The following is an 18,559-nucleotide window of genomic DNA, read 5'->3' on the forward strand; positions in this document are numbered from 1 at the left end:
TAATAATACCAGTCTCATGGGTGAAATATAATGAGAGCCTGGCATACAGTAGGTGACCAATAAAGAAGACAGTCACTGCTACTTTCTTTCCCACCGTGATGGCTTGAATTAACTAGCCAACTAGCTTTTAGAATGAACTAGAAATAAACTCACTAGGAAGTGAGTAAGCCTTGTTCTAAGACAGAACAGCTTCGCCATGGTGATTTCAAAGTGACTAACTGACATTTAACCCTAGTGAAGCTTCGTTCCAAGTCTCTAAAAGTATAATGTTTGCAGGCAGTCACTAGATCTTTAAAATATCTCGGTACCACTCAGATACATCATTGAGACTGCAAGTGCCTCTCTAACGAAGGCAGCTTATGAGGGCAAATCCAGAGTTCCAGAGAAAGCCGAAGGAATGCTTTCTTCTCCACTGACACCAGGCAAGGCCTTTATAAAGTCTTGTGAAATGGATATGTGAGGAGACAATGCCTAGAAACTACACCCGAGGTTGTACTTCATTATATTTATTTTGGAAAAATATTTTTAAGATGAATTTCTTCATTAACAAAACAGTAAAAAACTCAAATAACATTTGCACAATATTCCATAAATACATTTATATACAAAAAATATAGTCACATAGACCCGAAGTGCCTTTGTACATATTTACCAAAATTTAAATTATAAAAAAATGAACATCACAAAATACTCAAGCTTTACAGATATCATGAAAAATATTTTTACAAATCCAAAAAAATAACACACATTTTTTTTCCGTCTAGAAAAAAAAAACACATTTCAGTATCAAAAAGGACAGTAAAGGCAGTTGTGTTTCTAGTTCAAGGAAAGACTGGCTCATAGTAATCCAAGACAGACATGTCGGCAGTGCGTGCTTCCTATACGTATCAAGTCACTCGTCCACTTAAATATATAATCTTCAAAGCAACTGTCCATAGTGCAATGGGAACGTCCAGCAGGCAGTGCAGCGGCAGCCGAAGCTCGGGCTGGCAGTGTCCGGCACCTCTGCTAACTCCGAGAGAACCAGCTCCGCTTGAGCCTGCTTCTCAGCAGCAGTCCCTGGGGCCTCCCTTCCTTTCAGCAGCATCCGTTGGGGCTATATCCTTGGAATTTTATTTAAGAGAAATGGGAATTTTGCCACATCGCTTCCATCTTACACCTAGAAAGGCCCAGGGGACAGGACAGGAAGTTAACTCCAGAAAGAAACAGACCTTCTCCCTATTACCCACGTCTGTGACAAGAGCGTTACACACTGACCTCAGTTGCTATGACACACTCATCCTTCTCGGCCGATAGAACATACACCGACTGGTACTTGGTGTCCTTTGAAGTAGAGTAGACAGACTCAGGCCTTTTTCTGTCAGGGACCTCTCCTCTGGAAGAAAAAGTAGAAAGAACCATAATAAACACACAGGAATGTGATTGAACAAGGACATATCCAGACTATGGAAAGACCTTCCTGCCCTCCTTGCCCAGCTCAAAGCACACACCCCCGGAGTGTTGAGGTGCCCTTGTCTTCTCCCGCAGAGCCCTGTGACTGGCACTTGGTGTCACGTTTGCTGTGTGCATCCCTGATGGTGGCTTCATCTCCCTTGAGGTCTCGAACGAGGTTATAGTCCACAGCAGGGTATCGGGCCTTAAAGCTGCTCTTGTCAGCACCATGGTCCCCATGAAAGTCCGCCTTCTTGTTGGTGTTCTTGATCTGTGTAGCCCCAATGATGCTAACAGAAACATCCTTCTCACGCTGGCAATTGGCCAGGTTGTTCATGGTCTCTGTCTCTCCTCCACAAGGATCAGGTGGGGGCTGGTGCTTCTGTAGCTTCAGCCGGACGCACACCACCACGGCAGCACAGCCCAGCAGCAGCATGAGGACAAGCACCACCCCGGCACACACGGCCACCCAGGGGAAGGGCCCCCCCTGGCTCTCCATATGCCTCTCGCTAAGGTCCACCACCATGGGGCCCTGTGGTGGCTCAGGGAGCAGGAACTGGCAGTTGGGGCCACCGTAGCCCTGGGCACACTCACACATGTAGCGTTGACCCCTCTGGTGGCAGGTGGCCCCATTGTGGCAGGGTGCATGCTCACACCTGCTGACGGGGGCACTGCAGTTCCTGCCTGTGTAACCAGGTGGGCAGGTACAGGAGAAATCATTTACACTGTCCCGGCAGGTGCCCCCATTGGCACATGGGGAGGAGGCACAGTCATCTATGTTGTCTTCGCAGTATCTCCCAGAGAAGCCAGCCTGGCACCGGCACAGGTAGGTATTGCCGAGGTCCACACACTTGGCACCTGGAACACAGGGGAGGCACAGTCATATGTGGGCACACAGAAGTTTAATCACCTATCAGACACGCTGATTTACACATACCACAAATGCAATGATAGTTTGGTTTTGTACTGCATATCTTAGGATCTCAAATACACCAGAACGAGACCTACACATTAGAAATAATAAGAGCTTTTGTTTTTGTTGCCTGAATTAGGCAAACTCCCTACATCACCAGTACCTTGCTCCCCACATTTCTGCCTCGAACAGGGTCTTGCTAGATTTTGCAGGATGGCCTTGAACTTGACCATCTTGCTGCAGTCTCTGGAGTTAGTAGGACTACAGGTCTGTGCCACCATGTCCAGTCTGTAGATCAGTAGTTTGACAGCACTGTGTATGGCATTTTGCCTGATCGCTACCTTCCTCTCACGACCACCAGACAAGGGATACTACACTACCAGATCCAGGTTACAGGGGAGAAATTAGGGGTTATAGGGACATCACATTGCTGAGAGCGCAGTGAGTGAGAAAGGACCGAAACCAGGAGAGAAGGCAGACAAGAATGAAGACAGTGAGAAAGCGGGCAAGGAAAGGGAGAGGGAGGAAGACTGGAAGGAAAGAAAAAAAGGAGGAAGAAAAAAGGAATGGAAAGGCAACTATTGGGTCCATCTCCCCTCTGAGTCTATTTTAGGTACCTGACCTCTCTTCCACCAGCAAGAGGTTCATGGTGCAAAAAGCATGCCTCCTCATACTTGGTACCCTAACTGCTATCTGGAGCGAGACTCCCTTCCCATAGACACAATGGCTGTGCTTCCTCTATCAGAGGAGAGCCTGCAGAGCTGTGGATGGTGACAGGCACCTGAACATTGACCCTGACTGGGTTGTGGCCTGCTGACCAGGGCACTTCTTGCACCACGAATGTGTCACTAATCCTCCTGATTGCATGTCTTCCTCCCAAATCCTCATGGAACCGATTCAGGGAATCTACAAACCCAAGATGACTCCCAGAGCAATGTGTTCCTCTAATAAGAAAGCATATGCCTTTGGAGGCAGTAACCAGACATCCCATCGACCCTCACCATTAGAACAGGGGGAGGAGCTGCAGAGATCCATCTTCTTCTCACAGTTGAAGCCAGAGAAGCCCGAAGGGCAATGGCAGCTGTAGCCTCCGTCAGGGTTGTCTGAACACCGTCCCCCGTTGAAGCAGGGGCCATCTGCACAAGTCATGGCACTCAGCTCACAGACCTTCCCATAGAAGCCGGGAGGGCAGGTGCAAGAGTAGCTGTCCTCTAGATCCTGGACAAGAAGGACACAAGAGTCTTTCTCAAGCTGTTGCAAGAACCTACACACTTTACTTAAAACCAACAATCCCATCCGTTTTCAGGTAGCACAGCACAGTGCCCACTACTCACCGTGCAGCTCCCCCCATTCCTGCAGGGACTTGGAGCACACTCATCTACTTCCTGTTCACAGTTGGCACCTGTATACCCAGGTCGACAGGAACACGTGTAGCTCCCCTGGCCTGTGTTGGTGCAAGTGGCTCCATTCCTGCACGGCTTATGGTGAGTGCAGTAGTTTAGGTCTGCCGGGGTAGAGACAGGAAAGGAAAGGGGGCAGGAAAAGCCCACGATCAAACACAGGAAGAATCTACTTTTTAAGTAGATTCAGGCTGCTTTGAGAGAACCTGGCAATCACAGAGGGAGGGACTTACCCTGGTTGCAGAAAAGGCCCCCCCAGCCTTCCTGGCAGTTACACTGCCAGGGCTGCTGGCAGGTACCATGAAGACAGCCTGGGTATCGGATGCACTCATCACAGTAGCGGCCCTGCCAGCCAACTCTGCACCTTAGAAAAAGCAAAGCACAATCATGTTGCCTTCTAGATTCACAAGGGTATTCTCATACACCAATATCTCCAGCAGCAACAAGAAGTTACCAGTCCTCAAACTAGGCATCACTAGAACTAGCTGAAAACCCCTGAGCTGTTGTCCCCTCTCAGATGAAGGGCACGGTGGATATCCTGGTTTTCTTTAACATGCACAAGGACTATGGATATGAAATATCATTTCCCATGCAAACTTTTTAGCTGAGACCTGTATATTCTCATTAAGTATGAGCTTATACGTTTTCAGACCTTTATTAGAGCAACATCTCCCACTCAACTGACTCCCTGGGATGTTTTATATGGGGAGGGGGGAGCAAGAAGAAAAGGTGAACCAGGCAATGTGGCATGGAGATCCTGCAGTGAAGGGTTATGAGTTCAAGGCCAGCCTAGACTACATAGAAAGTTCTCTGGGGTACATAGAAAAATCTCATAGAAAAAAAGAAGAAGACGAAGAAGAAAAGAAGACACAAAGCTTTGCAAACTTACTTGCACTCCCCTGGCTTGTCACAAAATCCATGCTGGTCATCACAGCCTGGCAGACAGATTGCTGCAAGCAAATAAACACATAGGTTATAGCCCCACCCCAGGAATTCCCTGGTATCACCAGGTGGGACTGGGGCAAAATTAGCAGTACCTACTCTGTAGGTCCAGGCTGAGTGGATCCCAGGCTGCAGAGCCTGGCCCACCCTGGCTGGTGGCTTTGGACTTCATTCAAGCCTGGGGTGAGCATTCTTCTTAACATAGTGCTTCCAGGACAAAAGGGCTCTCAGAAGCCCCCACTCCTACCCCGTCCCTTTTTCTTCTAAAAGAGGGTCAGAAGTCTTCTCCCTCCTCCCTCCCCCACTTTCCAATTCTATGCACAAAGCTCCACCTCTTAATATCCCAGAAAGTGTGTGTGCAGATAAGAGTGGACAGCTGGTGTGCAGCGTGCAGGGCAGGACAGCTGCTCCATTGTCTCTTCCCTCACGCAGCTGCCCCAGCACAACAATGCTGCCCCCACCCAACCCCCAGCCCGAGCATGTGTGTGTGCACTCACACAAGTGCGTGTGAGCACATACCCCTCTACCAATGGGAATGGGCAGAGTCCCCACCGCCTATCCTTGGGGAGATCTAATCTATGGCACGTGTAAGCAGGGGCGGGGAGAGACCCCAGTGTTTGAATAAGAAGAAAAGTTTAGATTTCTGACTACCCCAGAACCATTGGCCCCTAGAGAGGAAAGCTGCAGTGGGAGGCCAGAGAAGCCCGAAGGGGTGGGGGGTGGCCACAGGCTGAGGTTTTGAGCTGGCTCATTTCCCCAGTTATGAAACTCATTAATGGTCAGCAACTCCAGTTCTTAAGAAAACAGCCAGCTCTGGCCAAGGCGGGGCATCAAAGGCACGCCAAAGCCCTTAAGGATATGGGAAGCTAGGCAACAATGGCATCCAGGTTCTCACTGAAGTAAGGACCCCTTCATCCTCAGGCAAAAAATTAAAACTAGAAAGCTACTCCATATCCTCCTGCAGGCACTGACAGAGGTCCTGGGCCTCACCAAGTCCAATGTTCAGCGGCTCCAGGGCAAGAGAACAAAAGTTCACCAAGCCCTGACTGAAAGCAAAGGGCCATTCCTACAGGTGGGACAGATGAGGCCTCAGAGAGCTGGAGGGGGGTCCACTGAGGTCCCTATGAACCAGAACCAAGCCGGAGTCCTCCCTGTGACCCTCGTCCCCTGGTTTGCAAGAGCATTGCAAGACATCAGTTACTACATTTCTTTACAGACAGTGCGCTGTAAGCATTTAGACCACAGATCAGGTGCCTTCTACCATATGGCCCTGCAGTCTGCCTCGGCACGCCTGTGGACTTTCCACAGCTCAAAGGATTGAAGACTTCCCTACAGGACAGGACACAGAGTATATCCCAGGGAATCTTTGGAAATGGATTACTCTGTGGGCAGGTCAGGCATCCTAACTCCATGAAGGAAAGGGAGGGCTTCCCAAAGAGACATTGTCACTGCAAGAACTGTTGGACTATGAGCCCTCCACATCCCTTCTCTGTCCCTCCCTTCCTTCCTCCCTTCCCTTTCTAATACAAAGGCCCTAGGGAGAGCACAGTCTTACTTCCTGACCCCTGGCCTTGTCTCTGAACTCCTCCCTGTAAAGAGAAGCAGCTTCCTACAGTGGATACAAGGTCTCTCTTGTTAAAATGCCCGAGTAGGGCATAACTGCCACCAACCATAAAACAAGACACTTCTGCTCCTTAGGCCTCAGTTTCCCCCACTGAGCCATCTCTACCATCGCCTGTGTCTCTTCCCATAAGTGGACCCTTGGAGTCATCCTCCCGCGGACTCACGTTCAGTGCAGTACTGGCCTTTCCAGCCAGGGTCGCACACCTTCTCCCCTCTCTCCCCACAGGTGAAGTGGCCGAAGGCATCATCCCGGGGTCGGCAGAACACGGAGCAGCCTTCACCGTAGTAGTGTTCATCGCAGACAAACCGGTAAGAGTACCGGAGGTCTGTGCGGCCGCTACTGTTAAGGTCCTGTGACCACTCCTTTCCCACGGTCAGGTGCCTCTGCGTGGTCAGGCGGCTGATGAGTCTCTCTGGATTTTCTGGGAGAAAAGATGCGCAGGTTGGTTCTGATAACACTCAGAGGCCAGGAAGTGAGGGAGTGGCCGGGATGCTGTCACCATGGGTTGGACTCTGAACTCCTCCAGGTGCACAGTGAAGACATCGGAGGATTTGGGTGAGTGGGTAAAATAAAATGTGTATCAGGAAGGAGTTTGCACTGTGTACAAGTTTGGAGTCTTACCTGTTGCGAGGTCATCCGGAGAATCTGTGTGGAGAGCTTCAATGATCAGAGAGAAGGTACCCTGGGGAAAAGGGAGAGGGTGAATGATAAACCGGAAGCATAGAGGAGGAGGAAGAAGAGGAGGAGGAGGAAGGGCATTAAGGGCTAACAAGTCCAGAGTCAGATCTATGTATGGTGCCAGTGAAGGTCAACTCCTATCGCTTTCCTTCAGAAAGCAGAATGATTTCAGAGCGGTTTTCCCGTGTGTGCTTTTTAAAATATGTTAATACAGGAGGTTGTGTTTGTTTTCAAAGGGAGAGAGTTCTGGAGCCAACAAGGTTCGGGATGTGGAAGAAGAGAGGGCCTCTGTGTCTGTCATTAGTTTTCTGGTGTAGAGCAGTCCCTGCTCTAGCAATGGCACAGTCAGAGGCCTAGCAGCTGGAGGAACAACAACTCTCCCAATCTTGGGAGAGGGGAGGAGCATTCGGCCCCCCAGATAAGTACCGAGGTGTATAAGAAACGCCCTGAGCTTGCAAAGGCTTCTGGTGCTCCACAAGCCTTCCTTAACCTCCAGAGACTGCACGCCAATTCCCGGGAAGAAATCAAGACCACAGGCGTGTCTTTGTGGAATTATCCAACCCTTATCAGTGGCCAATGCCTTCCTCCCTCTGCCAGCCACCCGCCCACCACCCCTACCCCTCCAGGCCCAGTCGGGTGCGCGCAGGTGCCCACTCACTGGCCAGGTGAAGCCGAAGGGGAAACGGATGGGGTTGCTGAAGGCAGGGTCGATGCCTGCGCCATCAGGCAGGCTGAAGGAGTCGACACCCAACACTGGCGTGACTGCGCTGCCGTAGGTGCAGGGTGGCTCCGGGGACACGCTGGCCTGATAGTGCTTGAGGCATACGCGGAAGAAGGTCCTGCAGGCGCACGGCGGGCCTGAACCCCCGCGGCAGCAGTTGCGGTTCCCCAGCAGCCCCTTCTTGTTGACGAACTCCTGCAGCTTCAGCTCAAATACGCCGGAGCTCCAGACCTGCGCAGGGAAGGGGCGTGAGGACGCACTGGCGGCGGAGGGGCCCGGGCGCGCGGGCCCTTGCTAGGACGCAGAGGCCGAGCGCACCGCAGCGCCCGTCCGGAGCCGCCCGCTGCCAGGCAGCTCTCGGGGTCGTAGCTGCCGGAGTCGCTTGGGGATGGACAGCTGATCAGCTTGTCCGGCTCCCCTCCCTCCACCGCGCAGCAGCCCCGCCCGGCCCCCTACCTGGCACAGCAGGGCCGAGACCACGGCAAGGGCTAGCGCGCTCCGACGGCCCATGGTACCGCTGGACGCCTTTGCTCTCCTACAGTATCCTCTGTTCTCTCCTCTTCAAAGACCCAGGAATGCCAGGAAAGTCTATGTGACCCGAGGAGCACGGGCTTGGAAAGACGTCTCTCGGCTCCAGGTGTGATAATCAGGGCCAGTTGCTTAAGGAGGGTGCGGTGCTTCAGATATGTCCCTGACAGAGCTCTGCGAGGCACTGAGAAAGGACAACTTTCGGTTTCCTCTTCTGGCTTTCAGTCCACGAGTAGGTGAGGGTCGCTGGCTTTCTGGTTTTGTCTTCAGCTTCTTCGCGGAGGGAAAGAGGAGAAAGGAGAGAAGACACAGAGGAAAGAGAGTCCAGATGTTCGGCTTAATTCCCAAGAGAGCTTGCAGCGGCTTCCTTCGGAGGCCTATTAGAGAGCGGCGGTCTGGAAATCCCACCGGTGAGGCGATAATCCGGGGCCCCGAGGGGCGCGGTGGGAACGGACGGCGGTGGTGGCAAGAACTGCGGCTCGCGCCCTGGTTTCCCTCCCCGCCGGGCGTCACTCGGCGGCCGCTGCCGCTCCCAGAGTGTTCTGGACCGGTATCTCTTGCGCCACTGCAAAGCCTCGCGTCTTCCCCAAGAATTCAACCAATGCCATGCGAGAACACACACCCAGGACCGGAGACCGAAGCGTGGGAGGCTCCGTGCCGCACCGGTGCTCTCCCGTGACCTGCCTCGGTCAGACAGGGTAACCGCGGGTGCACGCCGGAGGATCTGGCCGAGGCAGGCGCCTGCCGCCCTTAAATCCTGCCGGTCGCTCGCATAACTAATGAGATGCAAATGAGCAGCCCCCCAATCTGGCGAGAGCTGTCACAAAGGAGCCACTTTTCCAAACCCTCCTCTCAATGGATCGCCAAATGGTCAGTGAGCTGTAAAATGTGCAACCCTCCTCCCCGCCCCCACCTCCCCGCCCCCTAGTCCTCTCTGCCTCCGCCCTCGCCCCTTCGCCTCCCTCCCCCAGCGCAAAACCCGCTCATTTACATTCCTGCAAAATGTTCGCTGCGACGAACCGCTTCTGCTCCCGGAGCTGGAGCTGACGCCGTGTCTCCCACCGCCCCACCGCCACAGGCCCGAAGACCCTAGGCACGCTGGCCGGCCTGCGCTTCCCACCCGCGGTCACCGCTAGCCTCGCGCGCAGGACGCGGCCTCCGGACACTCACGTCTCCAACGCTGGCCGCCTAGGCTCTTCTCGGTTGTTCGGTCCTGGGGACTGAGGAACCGAGGAGAGGTTAGAGGCCCGCGTCCCCGACGCTGCCCCTCCTCCCTGGCAGGCTCTTTCAAAGGAGGAGTCTCCCGGAGGGGGCGGGGGCGGGGACCCGTTAGGAAAGGGACCCTTGAAGAAGAGGTGGGCAAAGGGTGGCGAGAGCACCGCGGCGGTTTCGGGAAGTTTGGGGAGGTTAGGCACGCTTATACCTCTGGTGGAGGATGGCGGCTGAACCTCGGAGAGGGAGAGCGCCGATAGACTCGCGATCCCGGCGGGGCGCCCCCAGAGACTGCAGTGTCCGGGAGCCCCGGTATCTCCGTGTTGTCTGCGATCGCTGGAAACGGGAATCCGGGTCCGGGCGGCGTATTCCCTGAGCCAGGAGAGCCAAAAGCTTCAGCTTATCCCCTCCCCAATGTACACGCCCTCTCCCGGGAGATTTTCGACCGCCACCACCTTCACTGGTGTCCGGTCCCACTCTCCTGGGTAATTCCCCTCAGGCCTCTCTCTGCTTGGTAAAAAGTGAGTTTGGTGTGTGTCGTTCGCGTGGCTGTCATTAAGGCAGTCTGTTATTGTGCGAGCCTGAATCAGTGGCTCTTTGTGCGTTCAGCTGTATGGTAATGCAGACAGCACCTGCTCTCCGCACAATGAGGAGAGAAAGAGCTCCCCTCCGCGCACGCCGCGGCCTCTGCGACAATGTCCGGCACATGTTCGAAAGACTCCCCCCCTCCACCCCCAACACACAACCTTTACACAACCGTCACCTTATTAGGTTTTTACACATCCATCAGACACTAGAACTTTTCTTTTCTTTCTTTTTTTTTTAAGGGAAATGAGTTTATTGGGAGGGCCCAGGACACGTATCACAAAGAGTTATCTGACCTGCTCCCCTGCTTACAGACTTCAGAGAAAAGTAAGCGGAGCTGTAGGCTCCGACTTAGTACCTAGCTTTGTGTTGAGCAGGCAATGAGCTGCGTATTCCCATCTCTGGAGGGTCCTTCTTATTCCACCCCCAACACCTTGGCAGCCTCATTAAGAATCCCAAGGTGTGATTACTGGAACTAGTGTTGCTTTGATTGTAGATCAACCCCTGGGGTGTGCCTGACAGGTGTCCTCACGGTAGGTGTTGTCCTGGTGGTGAGAATGAACTCTGTGACCTGACAGACGACCTAACAGAGTATTTTTATCCTTTAGACCTACGGTATCTGGTTCAAGACGCTTATACTGCACAGAAAGAGAAAACTCTGCCCCCCCCCCACACACACACACCAGGAAAACACTGGTAACAATCTAAAGCAGTTGCCTGGCAAAATCATCTGTGTTGGGCCATCTGGCAACTGGAATTACAGCTCCTTTTTTGATGACCCAGTCTGTCTCCTGCTATCCTGTCTCCCAAACACTTGCAAAGTTTCAGAATCAACAGGAATCTGCACTTCAAGTTGTCATTGCTGACTCATAGACAATCAAAGAGTTAGCCAAAAAACACGTGTTCAGTGCCCAAGGCTGAGGTGCGAAAAGCAGGGTTGGACCTCACTTTAAAAAAACAAAACACCAACTGTTTATTATAGAACAAATGGAAGCTTCAAAAGATACTGCCACCCCTACCACGGCAGTGGCAAAAGCAGAGTCCCTGTCATTTGTAAACTGTGTAGGGACTTGCTTCATCGCCACAAGGCTGGGCTAGCTTGAACCCTAACTTAATCTTGCCACCTAGTGTTGGGATCCCTTTTTCACTAGGCTGATACTTCCTCTGAAAGTTACTTTCTGAGAACTCTGCTTCTCAGAGCTGAGAAGCTGCTCCCTGTGGGGGCTGGGGAGAGGGACTCAGGTGAGAGGGTTCCTGCCTGCCGCAGAGGAGTCAGAGACACAAGGTCAAATGCACAGCTCTCTGTGCCTTCAAGATTACAAGAAGACATGAAATATCAGGAACCTTTTAATTAGAAAATGGGAACCAGGGTCATTTGAATGCCTGTTTAGAAAACTGGAAATGAAAAGTTGCACACGCAAGGGCTTAGACCTTGGGCGGGGGGGGGGGGACTTGTCTCAAACCTTTAACAAACCCCCCTCGGTATCAAGTATTTGTTAAATTGACATGGCACAGATTTCTCGATTACATCGGCAAAGCAGGACTGAAAGGCATGGTAAAATCCATCAGAACCCTGCCCAGAGCATTCATTCTTTCCCAACTTAATTTATGCCACGCCATTCTGTATTGGGGAAATCAAGCAGAAAGCTCTTTTTTCCCCTCCCTCCTACTCCTTCTGCTCTTCTTCTTCTTCCTCTTCCTCATCCTCTCGGCCTTCCACCCCTAAGTTGGTTCCTATTCCTCTCTCTTTCAAAAGCAGGGCTAACGGGAGACTGTTTAACTTCGGCGTTTCTATAGGAGCCTGTTGTAGTTTAACTCCTGCGTACCAGTAGCTGGGAGGAACAAAGGGGAAACTCGAGGTCCAACTATTCACCCTTTCTAAGCACTTTAATTTTCATTGATTGGGAAGACAAGGGGAGCCCTCAGGGATTCGAGCTGGGGGGGGGGATGACACGCCTTTAGACGCCATCAGCCCCCTAGCCAGCCATCTGCTCTGAACCAAATGGCGTTTTTTCACTCCCTAACTGCGTGTCTCTATACTCCCACAGCTAAGCACTCAGAACCCCCCAAATGCAGGAGGGAGCTTAAGCCAGAGTATGTTAAATAGATTTGCCTGAATGTTGGCCTAGCCAACAGATCTCCCCTCCCCACACACCATAAATCCTCACCTTGACCATTAGAAGAAAGAAGGAAACTTACTTTTAAATGCTTTTTGATGTTTCAGCAAATTTACTGTACAAAGTGGGGCTCATTAGAACTGAGAAGACACCGAATACATCAGATACAGGACCTGAAGGAAGCATTTGTTGTCTGGTGGTAGTGTTGATTTTTTCCACCCCAGCCCTCCTCCCTCCCCCCCCATCTGATATGGCAGACTCAGGTTGCATAATAATCAGACTTAAGGCCACAACAAATGTATCTGGAGTTCTGTCTGCAATTGATCCTGATTTCTATATTTTACTGGACCGTGTGGTAATAAAAACTCCCAGCCTTAATCTTATTGAATTAAATGTGCCCATCCTCAGAACAGGTCGCTCAGCTCTGATCCACTCCTTCAGGCACACACAACCAAAAGGCTCAGTTTTCAAAGTATGGGTATAATAGTGACTGCAGACAGGGCAGTACCCATGAACAACTCCCAAACAGTTTTCAGACTAGGCCAGCACAGGTTCGGTTTTCTGTGTAAACAAATCTGGAGACTTGAGTGGGGCTTGTGTTTTCTCAGACCAACTGAACATTGTATACACAACAGAGGGTTCTCTTATTCCTAAGAATTAGGATCCTTGTTCGGAGCAACAAAACTGAAACTTCCAAGCAGCAAATCTGGTGTTGATCAAACATGCCAGCTTGCTTGAGATGAGGAAGAGGAGGAGGAGGAGCCTGTGTATTAATTAGTGCCAGCATCACATCCTGCCCAACAACCCTTTTGCCCATTTCCCTCAGCCAGTTCTGGAATCAAACGCAGTTAAAATATTAGGGGGAAAAAAACCCTCCTTGCAGAGAGATGGAAAGCCACCAGGGAACTGTGACCCACCTGCCTGGTATGATTATGATAGTTATTTGCCAAAGTCTGTGGCAGAACCTTCCTTTTAAGTCTCGCTACGGTGCCAGGGCTGGCCTGAAACTCGAGATTCTCCTGCCTCAACCTCCCGAATTCTGGATTACAAGCACGCCAAATGTAATTCTGGCGCGCACACACTTTAATGTTTGTACAGACGTGTGCACACTCTGATTGCAGTTAGCATTTGGCTCCCCTTTATACGAGAATTGGCGCCTCAGATTCACCTCACGGGCACCAGGTGGGCCCAATGGCCCTGGCCTCGCCTATGCTCTGTTGGCATCACACTCAAAAGGGTAGTGGACCCGAAAGGCTCTGGCATGGCACCCTGCGAATCCCAGAGTGAAACGGGGCCCTAATTCCACCATGCCAGAGGATCACAGCCCTTTCTTGTTTTCATGGAACTGGTTGTCGCGTCCTCTGACCCACATAGTTGGTGGTGTTTTTCCTTTGGGTGGCTAGATAGGAAACTTCAAGGCTTTGTATGAGCTCGGAGGACACCTCACCCTGGGGTGCGTGGGTCTTGGGAAGCCGGCTGCAGAAAGTTGCAAAGGCATGTGCTGATTTACATGAGAAAAGGGGAGGCGCGTGGCTCAGCTGGCGGCTGCCGCGCAGATGACAGATCGCCCCACCCGCGGCCCCTCCCCCTATGCCTCTCCTTCCTCGGAATCGTGGGTTGTCTGCTCCGGGCTGTCCTGGGCTGATTTCCATGACAAAGCGCGTGTTTACCTGCGGCTTCAGCCCAGGCGGGCGGGCCTTTGTCCCAGGATCAGATTACCCTAGCAGCTGCCTGTGGCCAGCCAGAGAGAGTCACGCACGCACCTCGCTCCGAACTTTCGGCGGCCCTTGGTGGGGAATGGGTGGCAATGAGGTGAGGGGGTTTGTGGAAGGAAGGCTGTTACAGGGAAGAGGCTGCTTTTAGTTTGCGCGTAGGATCGTGACTCTCAACTAGAGTTAGCGCCCCTGGGGAGCTTCGGGACCGAGGCGAAGCTGGAGAGGTGCGGGTGGGGATCTGAGCCGGGAAAGGGTGGTCATCCTTGGGCCAGTGGATGGGGTGCGACTTGATGGCGTAATAACTTGAATCACGAAACCTTGAGGTGAAGTCGTAACGGTTTCTTGCAGCTGGGCCCAGACCACAGCGCTCTCACCTCACCTGATGACAACGAGGACCAGACGGCTGTGTGTCGACATCAGAATGACGTCCCCTCCACCACCACCACCCCACCCAGCGTCTAATTTCCCAGGTTCTGCTCTTGGGCGGGAGAGTTTAACGATTAGACTCGGCTCAGAGAGTTTCTTAAACAATAACCTCAAAAGCCTGACGTTCTCATTCTTGACACTTTTAGAGTCTGGGATAGGCTTGCTGTGCGCGCACGTGTGGTTCACAGCCTCCCCACGAAAGTCCCTGTTGGACACAGCAGCACCCAAAGGCCACCCCCAAGGAGCCCTAGACAAGCCTCGGGACCTTGGAAGCTTTCAGTGCTCCAGGCTTCCCTGGCCTCCCCCACCTCCCTTTTCTGTGAGCATCTGCCCGGGAGAACAGATGTGGGCACCTGCAGTGACAGGCCGCATATGCTCTGCCCTATTCACAGGCATTCAGACGTGGCACAATGAGCGGCTTTTGTGTGCAGAGAGTCACTAAATATATTAATCTGTACTCCCCAGAGCACCGGGCTGTTTAATTTTTCACTAGCAATAACATCTGATCTAATCCTTAAATCGGCTCCCAAAAGCCTTCCCTCCCGCCCACCCCCTCTCCTGAAGAAAAAAAAAAAAACGTGTGAAGTTATTCAGGCTCCCACCTGTTGCTTGCTGTATTGGGCCGGGTCACTGCAACTTCTAATGCTGGTTCCGGCAGGCCGCGGGTGAGTGGAGGGCACAGCGCTGAGAATTGCTTACTACGTGAGCATGACTATGGTGTGTTTATCAGAAAAGGAAAAAGAATACTAAGCGTGGAGTGTGGGTCCCCAAATGTTATGCAAACAATGAACAATAATTATTAAACAGCTTCCAGAGCAGCTCAGCACACTTATCCGGTCTGTGTGCGCACCTTTAAAAATATACATTGAGTTCCCATTTATCTTTGTGTTTATTAAACTCTAGTGGTTATTATAAGTACTGGGCAACAGGCTATACAGCCCAGAGGTAATATAAATCTCAGACGTCTTTTTTTTTTAAGCAATTTTGTTGCAGAACCTCTTTCATCTTAGCATCTCTTATTCCATTTTGATTTGTTTTTGGCCGCCATGAATCCTTTAGAGCCATTGTGTCTGTCACAATGCACAGGGACATCAGGCTGTGAATGAAGACAGAAGCAGTTTAAACAAGCCAAACCCTTTCTTTCCTTTCTGCCCATTGTCTTATGAATGGGCCTTTGGCTGCATTCTGCTGCTAGGAGACCAGACTTGCAAAGCTCTACTCCAGTAAATCTGCTGGGGAGAAAAGGAACCCAAAAAACAGTCCAAGTACTAGAGAGGAGAGAAAGTGGGGACACCTCAGTCAGCACGTTTCCTAATCTCAAAATGTAAAACATACTCTCTGAGGTTGCGTTTAAATTTTCTGCCTTCATTTTTATTCTGCCTCTTCCATCAAGTCATAGATAACAGCACTAGGTCACCATCGACATTTGTTTTTCAAAGTGTGATATTTTCTTCTAGGAAAATGAGAACTGGGCATGGGCGCATGTTCATCACCCGGTGCTTTCAGAATGTATGTTCTGCTAGTCAGTGAGAACATGGTGATGATTGCAGACTTTTAGTGATGACCACAGCTACGACCTGGGTCAGTGGTGACTGGGATTGTTCCTGTTCCCACTAATAAGTTGAGACAAGGAATATAACCGCTTTCCAGTTGCGAAGGACCTGAGGACCACTCTCATCACTTGCTGGATGGTGATCCCTCATTCCTCAGGGATAGATGGAGTCCCGGGACCACTGTCCAGCTCAGTGGGAAACCAGATCACTCAGAGGTAAAGATAGGGTCAGGCAGGGCAGGAAGTGGAAGGCTGTTTATTCTCTGCTCACAAGGCTTGGAGTCTATACGAAACTAGACATACTGTCTGCTTCTATAACAAGTATAAAATGAGTTTCAAAAAGCTTCCTTGTTTTTCCATTCCCTGAAAGGGTCTATGTAAGATTATCACTCTTCCTTAAAAACGTGACAGAATTTGCCAGTAAAGCCATCAATGTCTGGTATTTTTTTTCAGTGGCAATACTGTTGCCCAATTTCTCCAATACATAAGATTTTAGCTCTTATATTTCTTCTTTGGTCAATTACATAGCTCAAGAAACTTCCTCATCTAGAATCTTTCACAGAGCTGGGGCTGGAGAGGTAAGTCAACTGTGAAAGCAGTTGCTGCTGGTTCAGAGGACTGTTGCTAGATTCCTAGTATTCACAGGGCAGCTCACAATGGCTCTTAACTCCAGTGTCAAGGACTGTGACTCCCTCTTCTGGCCTCTGCAGCTATCAGTCATGCACACGGAACATTTGCATACATGCAAGCAAAACATACACAAAAAGTAGAACAAATCTTTAAGTTGATCAAATACTCTTTAAACCCTGTACTTTGAGTAAGATCTATGGTAATATGATCTGACATTGTCAGTAGAGGAAATCTGTGTCCTGTGTCTCCTCTCTTATCACAGAGAGCCAACCTTTTGTTTATTAATTTTCTCTGTGGATCTAGGCAGTTATTGGAACAATCATTAGTCCCATTCATTTCTTGATATCTGAATATGGCAATTTCATATTTCATCAAGCTTTGTGGCTGTTTACCGAGGGAGAAAGAGTTCTGTGGGAATTGTGCTTTCATAGGTAGAAGCTGAAACAGATACTTTTGATGCGAGGAGCAGGAAATCCCAGTTCCATATTAATACATGAAGAGACTTTGTTTGATTCCATTAGTTGGGAGGGGGTGATCTGATGGCTCAACTCATCACTCAACCCAAGGCTTCCATCTTCCCTGTGTTTGGTGAGCTCCTATGTCCTGAGAAATTTCTCATACAGCAGGGACCATGAGAAAATGAGGGGCATATTCTTCTGAGATGATACCCTTTACCAACCATGAAACACTCAAAGAACAGTGTGCACCATGTTTGCACAGCTTTGATTTTCTTCTTTCCCATTTTCAGATGAACCATACCAAATGAATTTTTGGGCCCATGTGGTTGCCACATTCAAAGACATTCAGTTCAGCATTGCTTTTACTGTCTTCGTAGAAGAATGTCTTCATTCATTATAATGATAACCTTTTCAGAGGGTGTGACCACTGGTAGGGTTTTCATGCTCAAGTGAATGGCTCTGCGTCCTCGCACATTTGAGCCATGCTAACTGAACTCAAAGGGTTATTAAAGCAAAAACAAACACAAAACACGAAGCTAGGAGGGGTACTTTGGAGGGGACATTGGAGAATAGTTGATAAGGAAGAACTATGAGCATGGAACGCCTACCAGAGGCCACATCCTCAAAAAAGAATGACTCTCCCTTGCCTAGAAACTACCGATGGCCAGCAGGTACTCAGCGTTGTCTTCCCCATGTGCTTATTTTCACTTGCTTGATCTTGTGTAGGTAAACACAGCTATTTTCAGTTCACGATTGTGGTAGTAACATCATGTCCAGGTGACAGGATTACAGAATTTCTATTCATCCTTTGGTTCTTAAATTCTTTGTAATTTTTAAAAATTTATATGTGCATTGGTATTTTGGCCTGCGTGTGTATCTGTGTGAGGGTGTCAGATCCCATGGAACTGGAGTTACAGACAGTTGGGAGATGCTATGTGGGTGCTGAGAATTGAACCCAGATCTTCTGGAAGAGCAGCCAATGCTCTTAACTGCTGAGCTATCTCTCTATGGTTCTTCTATTCCTTCTGCCTTTTCTTCCTTCATGTTCCCTGAGTCTTAGTGATTGTGGGATTAATATAGATGCCCATTTAAGGCTAAGCATTCAGCACAATGACTACTTATAAATCTCTCCAGTGACTGCTGTCTGCTGCAAGTTTCTCTGAGCAGGGTTGAGAGCTGCCCATGTCTAAGGGTATAAGCATAAATATTTAGAAGACAATTTCATAGCATGACCATTCAGCAAAATAACAATGGCAGGTTTATCTTAGGGCCTATCTCTTCCCCAGCCATAGGCTTTTGCTTTTTTTTTTTTATCATAGCAGGCAAGAAATGCTCTACTAGCCTGAAGATAGACCTTGAAAAGTAATCCCACACTAGCTCAGAATTGAGTATAATAAAGGGTTATTTATTTAGGGGTAGACTCACAGATCACAGTCCTCTAAATGAATGGGGAACAGGAACTGAATCCAGCAGCAGGAAGAGAACACACGCAAGCTTTATGGCTGCATTTACAATATAAGAGACCATGCCCTATTGGCTGAAGGAGTTCCCACAGCTCCTCCCCCTTTTGTCTAAGTAAGAGAATTCTAAACCTAGTACAAAACTATGTACAATAAGAAGAAATATC

General features: G+C 50.2%; 2 protein-coding genes across 3 annotated transcripts in view; one reads left to right on the forward strand and one right to left on the reverse strand.

Annotated features, from left to right (window-relative positions):
• Window positions 1-501: 501 nt before the first annotated feature.
• Dll1 (delta like canonical Notch ligand 1) lies at window positions 502-8,371 on the reverse strand. The gene is made up of 11 exons (XM_041679965.1): window positions 8,166-8,371; window positions 7,647-7,940; window positions 6,932-6,992; window positions 6,474-6,731; window positions 4,634-4,694; window positions 3,978-4,108; window positions 3,679-3,848; window positions 3,346-3,562; window positions 1,491-2,289; window positions 1,258-1,375; window positions 502-1,159 (listed from the first exon to the last, which is right to left on the reverse strand). Exons 1-11 carry the CDS (start codon window positions 8,217-8,219, stop codon window positions 1,154-1,156), a joined length of 2,169 nt encoding a protein of 722 aa, XP_041535899.1. The 5' UTR covers window positions 8,220-8,371; the 3' UTR covers window positions 502-1,153.
• Window positions 8,372-9,035: 664 nt separating this feature from the next.
• The window catches only part of Fam120b (family with sequence similarity 120B), a 71,656-nt gene continuing 62,132 nt past the window's right edge, over window positions 9,036-18,559 (forward strand). For both annotated transcript variants that reach the window (XM_041679960.1, XM_041679964.1), the window contains exon 1: window positions 9,036-9,107. In XM_041679960.1, coding sequence (XP_041535894.1) covers window positions 9,093-9,107 — 15 coding nt within the window. In that variant the 5' untranslated portion in view covers window positions 9,036-9,092. The remainder of the gene's footprint in view (window positions 9,108-18,559) is intronic.

The sequence above is a fragment of the Microtus oregoni genome, unplaced genomic scaffold (assembly GCF_018167655.1).
Source record: "Microtus oregoni isolate MIOR12 unplaced genomic scaffold, Mior012 000033F_ref0000390, whole genome shotgun sequence".
Classification (NCBI taxonomy): domain Eukaryota; kingdom Metazoa; phylum Chordata; class Mammalia; order Rodentia; family Cricetidae; genus Microtus; species Microtus oregoni.

Excerpts from the sequence above, each read along its gene's own strand:
- Dll1 (XM_041679965.1), bottom strand. The coding sequence starts at position 8,219 with ATGGGCCGTCGGAGCGCGCTAGCCCTTGCCGTGGTCTCGGCCCTGCTG. Across the intron at positions 7,941-8,165 it reads TCTCGGCCCTGCTGTGCCAG|GTCTGGAGCTCCGGCGTATT; the intron begins GTAGGGGGCCGG and ends TTCCCTGCGCAG. Across the intron at positions 3,849-3,977 it reads GGGCCTTTTCTGCAACCAGG|ACCTAAACTACTGCACTCAC; the intron begins GTAAGTCCCTCC and ends CTACCCCGGCAG.